Source organism: Mus musculus, chromosome X (assembly GCF_000001635.26).
Source record: "Mus musculus strain C57BL/6J chromosome X, GRCm38.p6 C57BL/6J".
Classification (NCBI taxonomy): Eukaryota; Metazoa; Chordata; class Mammalia; order Rodentia; family Muridae; genus Mus; species Mus musculus.
This window is the reverse complement of record NC_000086.7, coordinates 72,375,257-72,387,296: the sequence shown is the minus strand read 5'-3', so window position 1 is coordinate 72,387,296 and position 12,040 is coordinate 72,375,257. Positions and strand designations below refer to the sequence as shown.

General features: G+C 42.0%; 1 protein-coding gene across 2 annotated transcripts; it reads left to right on the top strand.

The window, feature by feature from the left end:
- The first annotated feature begins 438 nt into the window (after positions 1 to 438).
- Positions 439 to 5,427, top strand: Magea10 (melanoma antigen family A, 10). Of its 2 annotated transcripts, NM_001085506.1 has the most exons (4): positions 439 to 503; positions 2,030 to 2,122; positions 2,868 to 2,956; positions 3,854 to 5,427. In NM_001085506.1, exon 4 carries the CDS (start codon positions 3,911 to 3,913, stop codon positions 4,886 to 4,888), a length of 978 nt encoding a protein of 325 aa, NP_001078975.1. In that variant the 5' UTR covers positions 439 to 503; positions 2,030 to 2,122; positions 2,868 to 2,956; positions 3,854 to 3,910; the 3' UTR covers positions 4,889 to 5,427. The 2 variants fall into 2 exon arrangements, with proteins under 2 accessions (NP_001078975.1, XP_017173961.1); XM_017318472.1 differs by lacking the exon at positions 439 to 503 and having other exon boundaries at positions 2,029 to 2,122.
- The last annotated feature ends 6,613 nt before the right edge of the window (positions 5,428 to 12,040 follow it).

The following is a 12,040-nucleotide window of genomic DNA, read 5'->3' as shown; positions in this document are numbered from 1 at the left end:
TTACGCAAATAAGCCCCTTCTCCTCCCTCTAGGTGCAAACTGTCATAAGAACAATTTCAGAGGTTGCCAGAGAGGAGTGGACCGTGTGACTTTCTGATCCAGATCGGAGCTGAGAGTGTGACTCTCAGATACACGGGTCTATGATACATTGTATCCTTTTGGAGGTCAAGCATAAACTCTAGGCCACCATGTGGGAATGAGCCTCTCCCCAAGCTTTGATATCTGGGTTCCTGGGAGTTTTAGAGTCATTTTGTGAGATTCATGAAGCCCAGAAGCTGCCTCAGTGCTGACTTGCGGAAAAGAGCCCCTCCCCAACCCTCTTGCATCCTGGGACATTGAGGATTCAGAGCCATTTTGTGAGATTTACGGAACCCAGAAGCTGCCTCAGTGCTGACTTGTGGAAAAGTGCCCCTCCCCAACCCTCTTGCATTCTGGGACATTGAGGATTCAGCGCCATTTTGTGAGGATGCTGGAGGCGGTCTCGCCACACTTTCGGTGTTGAGGTGAGTGCTTCTGCTGAGGTGAGGTGGGTGGAAAAGACCCCTTTCAGGATGGATAGTGTCCACATAATGCAGTTTAACCCATTTTGTTAGACTGGCACCAAGTGGGGCCACTTGGAGGTTCCCATAAGAATCCTACTCTTCGAGGGTAACGTCCCACTGGACCGGAGAGTGGCCTGGGGAAGCGGCACACCTAGCACAGGGAACTTCAAATTGTTAGCTGCACTCCTGTGGTGAGCAGTGTTTTAAATAGTGGGCCAATGGTATTTTTGAGTCCTCTGCCAAGTCTGTCACATATGGAAAAATGATGTTTAGAGGTCTTTAACACAGATGGCAATGTTCTTTTCAGAGTGTATTTGGAAATTTTAAGTGGAATGCAGACGCTTCAGTTGGGATCCACTAGAAGTGCTCCTCTCACAGAACTCAGCACCTAGGAGCCATTTAGGAGTTTCAGGTAGAGGAGGAGCACCAATGTCTTTCAGTCATGGTGGGAACTAGGTAGAGAGTTGCAGAAGTCCCACCCTAGATCGAAAGGCAGGGATAGTATACCAAACCATGTCCTCTATATAGTCCTAAAAACCTGGCTGAAGTACAGAAATAAGTTCCCTCTCCTTTAACAGCCACCACCAGATACCTGGAGTCCTTGAAGTCATTTTTGTAAGGTCCTGGAGCTTTGAAGATGGTCCAGGTTCTGACTTACAAGAGTAAGCCCTGCCACACTACTCTTCCATATCCATATCTGTGGCTGTGAGGATCTGGACCCTTTTTGTAAAGTTCCTAGAGAAGAGATGGCCATGAAAAAGCTTTTATGCTTTGTAAGCAAGTAATGTTTACATTCTGGTGACAGGCTCTCCAGTCAACGCAATTTAACCCCTTTGATATCATGTAGGCACAGAGCATGAGGCACTTTCCACACTTCTACTTCCTCATCTGGGGACTTGGGGACTTAAAGATGCTTGTAAAGTTCCTGGAGGAGAGACAACCATTAAAATTGATGAAGGTGTACTTTTGAGACATTTTCTGCGTAGAGGGTACTCAACACATTCTGGCACCCAGTGAGGTCCACTTTTAGAAATGAGTCCCTTGCACTTCAGATCTTAGGCTTCCACATTCTCTTCAGCTATGGGCAAAGTAACCTGATGTAGTGCACCTTTGCTTCAACCTGTAAGGTATGAGGGAGGATCAGGCCTTGTTCTGAGGTAAAGGCCTCAGATCTGTAGAGGTAAGGCAGGCACCAGATCCCTGAAGGACGAACAAGGAGACCCCTGATACTATCCATATAAAAGCTGCCTCTGTTGTGTGTTCACACTAATCTGGGGAAGACTATGAATTATGTTTGGGTGTAAGGTGGGGAGCAAGGGTGACCTGGGCCTGAATGATAGATGTGAGGGTCAGCAGGTACCTTGTTAGAAGTAAATAGGAAATCCTTCAGAATCCCTAAGACAAGAATGGACTCCTGATTCTTCCACCAGTCTTGAGAAACACTCCAAGAGTGTTCAGATGTCCTTCTTAACTTCTGTGTCTTTCAGGAAGTTGAGACTGAGTAAATGGGATTACCAGAGAAGCAGAGAGAGCCACACCTGGTTACCAGAGTAGGTGTATAGTATCTGCCGGCAATCAAGGTGAGTAGACATGGTAAGAACTGAACATCTGAAAGTATACATCATCCTCCATACATGGTCTGCCCTTGTTCTCCTGCGTAGGATGCCCTGGAAGTGTGGTTGTTGTGGCTGCATTTCCTTTCTGCCTCTGGACTAAGGAAAGGGGGTCTGAGGGATGTGAAGACCTTGGTAGTAAGGTCTTCAGATGTCAAATAAAGAGGAGAGCCCCAGACGAGCCAGACCCCAGGCATGGGCCTCTTGTGATGACTGCATGTTTCTGCAGCCAGAAAGAAGGGACTGTGCTGTCTGCCTGTGTCCTGGGACCAGCTCTTGGGGAAGCTGAATGACCAGCTTACTTAAACTAATTCAGGTGGGAAAGAGGGACATAGCTGGGAAGAGGAGAACTAGTATAAAGTGAGCCTGTTGGGAAGGACAGATCAGATAGAGATGCTGCATTAAATGGACACAACATGGTCTGGGCCATGCATGCATCTCTAGGGATCCCACTCAACATAGAAGCAATGGGACCACCAGTTCAAACATTCTGATTATTTTCATGATCTCTTGGTGTTGAGGGACTTGTTCTGAGTGTGTGACCTTGGTTATTTGCAGTGGTTCCATGATCTATCATCAGAGTAGGTGGGAACCCCAGGGGATGTTGAAAGTAACTCCAGCTCAGAGCACAGACAGAGGACCCACAGAAGCTTATCTCCTGTGACTCCCATGTTCCAGGGCAGGATTGTCAGATCTCTTTTCTTGGTTCTAGGACATTGGTCTCAGAGATCTAAAAACCCTGGTTAAAGGAACCCTGACTGAAGTCATCAAGGGAGGCTCTCAAGTCGGCCAGGACTCAAGGTAAGAACTGAGTAAGTCAAGTCACCTATACAGATGGGGTCCAGCGCCCAACTACTCTCCTGCCAGCTGAGGGAACCCTATGAAAGAGAGGCATATCCCTACTCTCCCTCTTGTCCCCTCCCTTTCTCTTTCCTCTGTCTCAGTGGAGTGGGCCTTTGCGTAAGACATGTAGTCTCAACTCATCACAGGAAGCAGAGCCATAAAGCTAAAAGTTGGGCAGTTCCCCACAGTTAACTAGAACACCTTTTGCAGTTGCCTTGAATAGTTGCAAGATGGAGGCACCTTCACTGCCTTTTCAGAGAGGAGGCAGTTTGTTTCAGGGATTTGCCTTAGGACAGCAGAAGGTTGGGGTCCAGGAGTTTGTTTTAGGCCAGTAGATGAGATGGAGTCCAGGCCCTGACAGGAGACAAGGGAGGACCCACAGTGAACACACAGGGAATTTGAGAGTTGTCTAACTCTTCACAGTGCAGTTCAAGCTCCTATATAGAATGGGGATCCAGTATTAGCGTTGCAGTCTATGATTGTGGGATGCCTCATCCTCTCTTACAAGAGCTAGGTAAGGATCTTTATCTGAGGTGATTTCATCGGGGGAAGCCCAGGCAAGGTCTAGAGTAAAGCTGAGGTGCAACCACAAATATGTCACATGTACCCCAAAACTCTTTGCTTAGCCTCATGCACACTTCTGGCAACCCTGAAGCCTCTACTCTGCCCCAGTTTCAGTATGAGGAAACTTGTCACTACTCCCCTCTGTCTCTCAAGAGACAGACCTGACAGGGAGATAGGACTGCTTGTTGCTTTAGAATACACATAATAGAAAGATTGGCATTTTGTGAGCCTTTCCAGTGGAGTAACTGTCAACAATGAATAAATACTTCTACTGTCCCCTTTTCCCCCTAGGTCTCTGGGTCTATATCTTCAAGCTCCTGCCTGGTGTTCAAGACTAGACTTATCATCATGCCTAGACCCCGGAAGCGTAGGAGATGTATGGTTGAGGGACAGCCTGAGGCCCAAAGTGTTGCAGTTACAATGGAAGAAGATTCCTCCTCATCCTCTTCTACTTATTCCTCGTCTTTCCCTTCTTCCTTCTCTTCTACCTCTTCTTCCTATGCTCTAACATCAGGCAACTCAGAGGAGGGCTGTGCTGCTTCTAGAGCATCAAGTCCTCATAGTCCTCCAGGAGCTGGCTCCTCCTGCACTGCTATGATTTCCTCTCCACGTAGCCAGGTCAGTGCAGACTCTGAAGGTGAGGACAGTCCAGGCTCCTCACAGGCCCTGCCATGTGGTACTTCATTGTCTACAGGTGAGATAGATGTCAAAGTAGACGAGTTGGTAAAATATCTGCTCCTTAAGTATCTTATGCAGGAGCCAGTCAGCAAGGCAGAAATCCTGAGTAATATCATTAGAAATTATCAGGACCACTTTGCTGTTATATTTCGAGAAGCCTTAGAGTGCATGCAATTAGTCTTTGGCCTTGAATTAAAGGAAATAGATCCTGCTAGCCACACCTATATCCTTACCATAGCCCTAGAGCTCACTTATGATGGGATGATGACTGATGTTCAGGGCATACCAAAGACAGGCCTTCTGATCATGGTACTGAGCATAATATTCATGGAAGGCAACTGTGTCAGTGAGGACATGGTATGGAGTATATTGAATAACATAGGCTTGTATGCTGGGAATGAACACTTTATATATGGAGAACCCAGAAAGCTCATCACTGATAATTTTGTACAAGAAGGGTACCTGGAATACAGGCATGTGCCTGGCAGCAACCCTCCTTTCTATGAGTTCCTCTGGGGCCCAAGAGCCTATGCTGAAACCACCAAGATGAAAATCTTGACCTTTTTGACCAGCATCAATGGGAGTGATCCTAGATCATTTCCAGTGTGGTATGCAGAGGCTTTGAGAGACGAGGAACAGCAGGAATAGGCTAGAAAAGTCTGACCCCTGATACTACTGCTCTGAGCAGCACACATGATAGTGCACTTACAGTTCCCAATTCTGATAAAGTTACATAGACTCAGTGAACTAAGCAGTGGACCCTCAATCTAGATCTGGTGGGAGGACAGTATGAGCCACCCCACTCTCGCTGTTCTGTTTGAGTGACTCAGGAATTTTTCCTCTTAGTATTCTAAAATGTTGCTACATTTTCTAGAAGGCTCATTAGGCTGGGTTTTAAGCTTCCAGTTTGTATTAGTCATGCACTTACTGTTGTTTATCCATGTGGAAAAAGCATTGCAATTTTGTAAAACAAGTTGGGATGTTTTCCATCTGATCTGCAATCTGTCACAAGACACCATGGTGTTGGGATTAGTATTTCCTTGGCTATGAGGAAGAACTGGATAAACAGAATAAAATTGTTAATAAGAGAATAATAATTAACAATTGTTAATAATTGCCTTATTATCTTTAGTTTCTTATTCTGGTTAACTAATTAAATTCTACCCTAAATAAAGTATAGTAAATGGGCTCACATGCTCCAAATTTTGATTAAGCATATAACCTGTGCAAGGCTGCAAGTGTTAGCAGTTAGGAGAAATAGATCCATGCTTTCATGTAGATGGGGTGAGTATAGGAGCCACAGCCCTGTGAGGAAGATGGTGAGAAGTCCTTTCAGACCACAAGCACTAGCACTGGAGGAGGACTGCAGAGGGGATCTCCTAGGGTGAACACCACAAGGAAACTTGGGAGTTGGGGGAGGGAGACTGCAAGGTAATTAAGTTCAGGCCCTCGGGAGCTGTGACTGTCTTCAGGTGAGAGGAGGAGAAACTGCTCTCAGCATTTTCTATTGGAGGTGGACAAGGCAGGGGCAATCAGATTAGGAGTGTCTAAGTGGTAGAACATTTGGGTAGCAAATGCAGTCATCTCAAATCACAAACCCAAAATATGCAGACAGAATCCCTGTCCTGAGGCAGGGATGGGATTTATGGCTGAGTATACCATGTGGCCTGCATGGTTTACCCAGTACCTCTTCAAGGGATCCATGGCACATAAGAAGGAATCATGGGAAAGCAAGGCCTAGAACTTCTAGCCAGGACCTCTTCAGCCCATCTAATCAGAAAAGACAGAGCCCACTGTTGAGATGACATTTTAATTCAATTATCTCCAGTGCAATTTGGCCAACCTTAAGGAGGCATTGGGTTTGTCATGTTGGTGAATGATTGAACATAGTAATTTGGGTGGAAAAGAAGTTAGGAGTGAGGGAAGCTTCTTTATGATGGAGACTAATACTTGCCAGGATTTTCACATGAGAGATGATTCAGTTAATTTTATTCATAAAATTTCACTGTGGCTGGTTAGCTCTCTGTGTTCTGCAGTCTTCATGAAGACTGGGAAGGGCAACCATAACTAGAGTATTATTTTATGAAAAATCTATTTTCAATAAAAATAAAATTTAAAAGTATGAGTAACATAATAACTAAGGGAACTAACATCCACCTGCCTTTCACACAAGGCACTGCACTGGAGTTTATAAGTAGCAGATGTGTTCCAGAAGTTCTGATGAACGGGCTTTATCACACCTGCTTCCTAGGGGATGGCCTCAGAACTCCTAGCGTTAGGAATTTTCCCTCCCTGTGTTTGTGAAGATACTGAAGGGGCCTGAACCATTTCATTGCTCCTGGCCCATTGGTAAACTTCGGACTTTATTTTTTTTTAAAGGAGACTATAAAAGTTAATTTTTAAATTTACTTCATGCAATCAATACACAGTATCTATAAGTATATATGAACCTTAAGTTTCGTACATTGATTCACTTTAACAGAGTACAATCTCAATGTGACTGGTTAGTGTTCCATTAAAAATTCACTGGACATGAACTATACGAGACATTTGGAAAGGCACCAGAAATACATCAGTTGTATCACCACTACCCTCATAGAGCTTCAGTGTCCCCTGAATATAATTGAATAATTATAATAATATAGTTCAATAGCAGTGGGCAGTGATGTTAAAAAGGGGAACAGTTAACTAACTAAGGGAAGGAAGTCTTTACGTATTGTTAAACACTTTGCCTCTTCAAGATAGGGCTTCCAGTGCCTGAAAATACAGACGTGGATACTCACAGTCATCTATTGGATAGAACACAGGGCCCCCAATGAAGGAGCTAAAGAAAGTACTCAAGGAGCTGAAGGGGTCTGCAATCCTATAGGCGGAACAACAATATGAACTAACCAGTACCCCCAGAGCTCCTATCTCTTGCTGCATATGTAGCAGAAGATGGCCTAGTCGGCCATCACTGGGAAGAGAGGCCCCTAGGTTTTGCAAACTTTATATGCCCCAGTACAGGGGAATGCCAGGGCCAAGAAGTGGGAGTGGGTGGGTAGGGGAGCAGGGCAGGGGGAGGGTATAGGGTACTTTCGGGATAGCATTTGAAATGTAAATAAAGAAAATATCTAATAAAAATTTATTTAAAAAAAAGATAGGGCTTCTTGGATGTATTTAATGTGTATTAGGTAACACAAAGGGTCTTCTGTCCAAAGCACTCAGATGAGAAAATGCACGTCACATAGGAAGGATACAGTTTTGGGGTTGCCTGTGGATATTAATCTCTTATCCTCTGTTTTTTTTCTCTTGGTTCTTAAGAGTTGACTTTTATCTGTAGTCAACAGTTGTGTACAGACTCTGAACTTTCTAACAGGAAACTAGATTACTGAACTGTCATCATTTTGGCCTCTGAAAGCCATGCCCTTCACTTGAAAATAATTAGGAAAAGTGTGACTGTTTTAGACAGTTACAGGTATTTTCATAGTCATTTCCTAAATTATGTAGTATGTAATTATATAAGCACATATACATATATATTATATACATGAGATTAACATATTTAGTGTTATAATTCATCTACAGATAAGAATACATATAACAGTGCTTTAAGATTCCATGTAACTACTAACTATTTTATGTAAGGAGCATTGAGCATGCATGGATTATGGTACCTGTGAAAGCTCCTGATGCTAATTTCCCATGGACATGAAGTTGTGATGGTTTAATTTTGAATAACAACTTATTGAAAGATACCTAGAAGATCAGTAAAATATACCCTGATGTATGTTTGTGATAGCATTTTCATGAAGACTCTGACCTAATCAATTATCTCAAGCAATGATGGCTTTAAATTGTGAATAGACTGTTGGTAGGTGATACATAACTTTATCATTTTTAGATTATAATGTAATTACAATATTTCTCATTTTCCCTTTCCTATCCCAAATCCTTCCATAATGATGAATATCATTTTTATTTTTTTCTTTTATTGAAAATAGAGGGTTTTTCATATAATAGATCTCAATTATAGTTTCCCTTCCCTCTACTTCTCCCAGTTCCTCTCGACCTTCTCTCCCATTTGGATCCACTCCCTTTAAGTCTCTCATTAGAAAATGGACTTATAAGTTATAAAAATATAATATAATATAACATAACATAAGATATAATATGATAAAGTAAAATAAGCACATCAGAGTAGACAAAACAAAACAGAAGGAAAGGAACCCAGCAAAAAGGAACAAGAAAAGGAGACGTGGACACATGTTCTGATCCCTAACCCAGAAGCTATGTCCAACTGACAGCCACTTGCAAATAGAAATTTAGTTTTTCTCAGAGGAGTCTTCACTGGGGAAACAAGCCTCTTAGGAGACAGCTATAACTCTTTTTTTGTCTTTTTTTCCCCAATTTTTATTGGTTATTTTATTTATTTACATTTCAAATGTTATCCCCCTTCCCAGTTTCCCCTCCACTACCCATCCCCTCTTTCCTCACCCTGCCTCTATGAGGGTGCTCCCCCACCTGCCCAGCCACTCCTGCCTCAGCACCCTAGTGTTCCCTTACGCTGGGTCATCAAGCCTTCACAGGACCAAGGGCCTCTCCTCCCATTGATGTCTGACAAGGCCATCTTCTGCTACATATGAGGCTAGAGCCATAGGTTCCACCATGTGTACTCTTTGATTGGTGATTTAGTCCCTGGGAGCTCTGAGGAGTCTGGTTGGTTGATATTGTTCTTCCTATGGGGTTGCAAACCCTCTCAGCTCTTTGAGTCCTTTCTTTAACTCCTCTATTGGGGACCCCATGCTCAGTACAATGGTTGGCTATGAGAATCTGCCTCTGTACTTGTCAGGCTTTGGCAGAGCCTCTTAGGAGACAGCTATAACAGGCTCCTGTCAGCAAGCACTTCTTGGCATCAATAATAGTGTCTGGGTTTGGTGTCTACAGATGTGATGCATCCCTAGGTCAGGCAGTTTCTGGATGGCCTTTCCTTCAGTTTCTGCTCCATTCTTTGTCCCTGCATTTCCTTTTGACTGGAGGAATTCTGGATTAATATTTTTGAGGTGGTTAGGTGGCCACATCCATCAACAGAGACAATGCCTATCCACTGGATGTGGTCTCTACAGATTCTATCTCCCCTTTGTTGGGTATTTTGGCTAATGTTCTCCATGTTGTGAGTGAGGTAACCCAGTTAGAAAAGAACACAGTATGCACTCACTGATAAGTGAATATTAGTCAAAATAGAAGCTCAGAATACCCATGATATAACTCACAGACCATATGAAACTCAAAAAGAAAGATACTCACAACAAAGTGTGGATGCTACAGTCCTACTAGGTAGGGGGAAGAGATTAATCTCTGGGAAGTAGAGAGAGGGGGGTATCTATGAAGGAGAGAGGAGAGGAAGGGAAAAGGGGGGCCTGTTCAGTAATTTAATTTTCATAGAATTTGGCTTACTTTTTTCATTTTAAAATATATTTTTGAATTTTTTATGTGCATGGGTATTTTGCCTGTGTGCATGTCTGTGCACCATGTGCATGCAGTGCCCATGAAGCCAGAAGAGGATGTAGGATCCCCTGAAACTGGAGTCACAGACTGTGTAAATGAATACATGTGTGTGCTTAGAGGAGCCAGAGCTCCTGGCCACCTCGCCACCTCTATCTCTTCAGGTTTTTTTGGGAATTGTTTAATTTTTTTTTGTACTGTGGATATCTATTTTTCTTGAAATTTGAAGATTTTTAACTTATTTTTTCCCAAAAATCTTCTTATATTGTTTCTTTCAAGATCTTGAACTATATTTCTATTTTTCCATTTATACTTGTCTCATATATCACTATGGTTCTATTTATGGTCTTATGATTAATTATAAGATTTATTGCTGCTTTCACGTTCATTAATGCTTTTTTGGTTTTTGTTTGTTTGTTTGTTTGTTTGAGACAGGGTTTCCCTGTGTAGCCCTGGCTGTCCCAAAACTCACTCTGTAGACCAGGCTGGCCTTGAACTCAGAAATCTGCCTGCCTCTGCCTCCCAAGTGCTGGGACTAAAGGCATGTGCTACCACTGCCCGGCTAATGCTTTATTCATAGATGACTTATCTGCTGTTAATCCAGATAAGTGTTGGTTTTACAACTCAAGCATTTCAATTTTAAAATATTTCTATTTTAAAGCTTGATATATTTGGAAAAAACGTGTCCCTATGGAATATGTTTAACCTATCTATATTGTTATTTTTGAAGCTATGAATACAGTTCCATATTATAAAAATTTTATATACAATATATTTTGATCATATTCTTTCTCCTCCCTCAATTTCTTCAAAATTCTCCTCACTTACCTATTCACTCAATTTCATGTTCTCTCTCTCTCTCAAAAATAAAAAAGAACCAAAAACAAAAGTCATAACAGAAAAAAAAAAAACCAGGCCAGGCAGTGGTGGTGCATGCCATTAATCCTAGCACTTGGGAAGCAGAAGCAGGCCGGTTTTTGAGTTTGAGGCCAGCCTGGTCTACAGAGTGAGTTCCAGGACAGCCAGGGCTTCACAGAGAACCCTGTCTCAAAAAAGAAAAACAAAAAAAAAACAAAAGACTTTAGCATGTAAATAGCAAATTAGTAATTGTTACACTATGTTGTATTAAGATGTTTACTTTGTTCAATTACTCCTTGAGTTTCATTTAAAAATTTGTTAACAAATGTTAATATGGGATTAGGATAGAATTTCCAATAGTTTCTGAAATTATCCTAAACATGCTTCTCTCTTTTGTACTCTATATTTATGCAAAGTGGCATTCTTAGCATTAGTAAGAATAAAATCTCACTAATAAAATCAAAACATCAACTATCCTCTATGTCCCACAGGGTCACATAGTCAAAATTTAATCCTTTGTGTAGAATAAACAGGTACATTTGTCTAATTAGTAGACAAATAAGTTTGAATCTGTAACATATAAAATTATAGGAATACTAAACAATAAATTTTATGATGTATTACCAGAAAAAAAAGAAACAAAAAACAAAAACAACAACAAAATACTCCAAATAAAAGAAGTATATACAAACAAAAGTAGAGAAAAAATAATAATTGATGAATTTTGAGTTTATCTGTTGCCCAGGTACTTCTGGGCATGAGGCCTGCCCTGAAATGTGGTTGCAACTCAACTAAAAAAACCTAATATTTATCCTTTGAAAGTCAGTATCAATTGGAGATATGTTCTGGTAAGGGAGCCTGTTTTTACTTCTCTTTCTCAGTTCTGGGACACTGTCTGTTTTGAACTTGTGAAGGCCTTGTAAGTGCTGCTACAGTCTCTGAGTTCAGATTTGCATTATCCCTGTTGTGTTTGGAAGACACAGTTTACTTGGAGTCATACACAACCTCTGTCTTTTAGAAACTTACTGCCTCCTCTTCTGCATAATTTTCTGAACCTTGAGATGTCTATATAGTAACAGTTCAATGTCCTTTTCTACCAATGTTGCCATGTTTCATTTCTAAATCAGTTTTTTATTTTCATTAATTTATATATTCACTTTATATCTTGATCATAGCCACCCATCTCCTCCCAATCTCCCCTTCACATAACTCTCTACCTGCCTTCCCCCTCCCCTTCTCCTTTGAGAAGGGGGAATCCCCCCATCTACCCAGGTACCAACCCATCCTGGCACATAGTCACTATAGGACTAGGTACATCTTCTTCTACTGAGTCCAGACAAGACAGCACAGTTAGGGAAGCAGAATTCACAGGTAGACAACAGAGTCAGGGACAGGCCCCATAACAGTTCCCCAGTTATTGGGGAACCTGCATGAAAACCAAACTGCACATCTGCTATA

Excerpts from the sequence above, each read along its gene's own strand:
- Magea10 (NM_001085506.1), top strand. The coding sequence starts at position 3,911 with ATGCCTAGACCCCGGAAGCGTAGGAGATGTATGGTTGAGGGACAGCCT.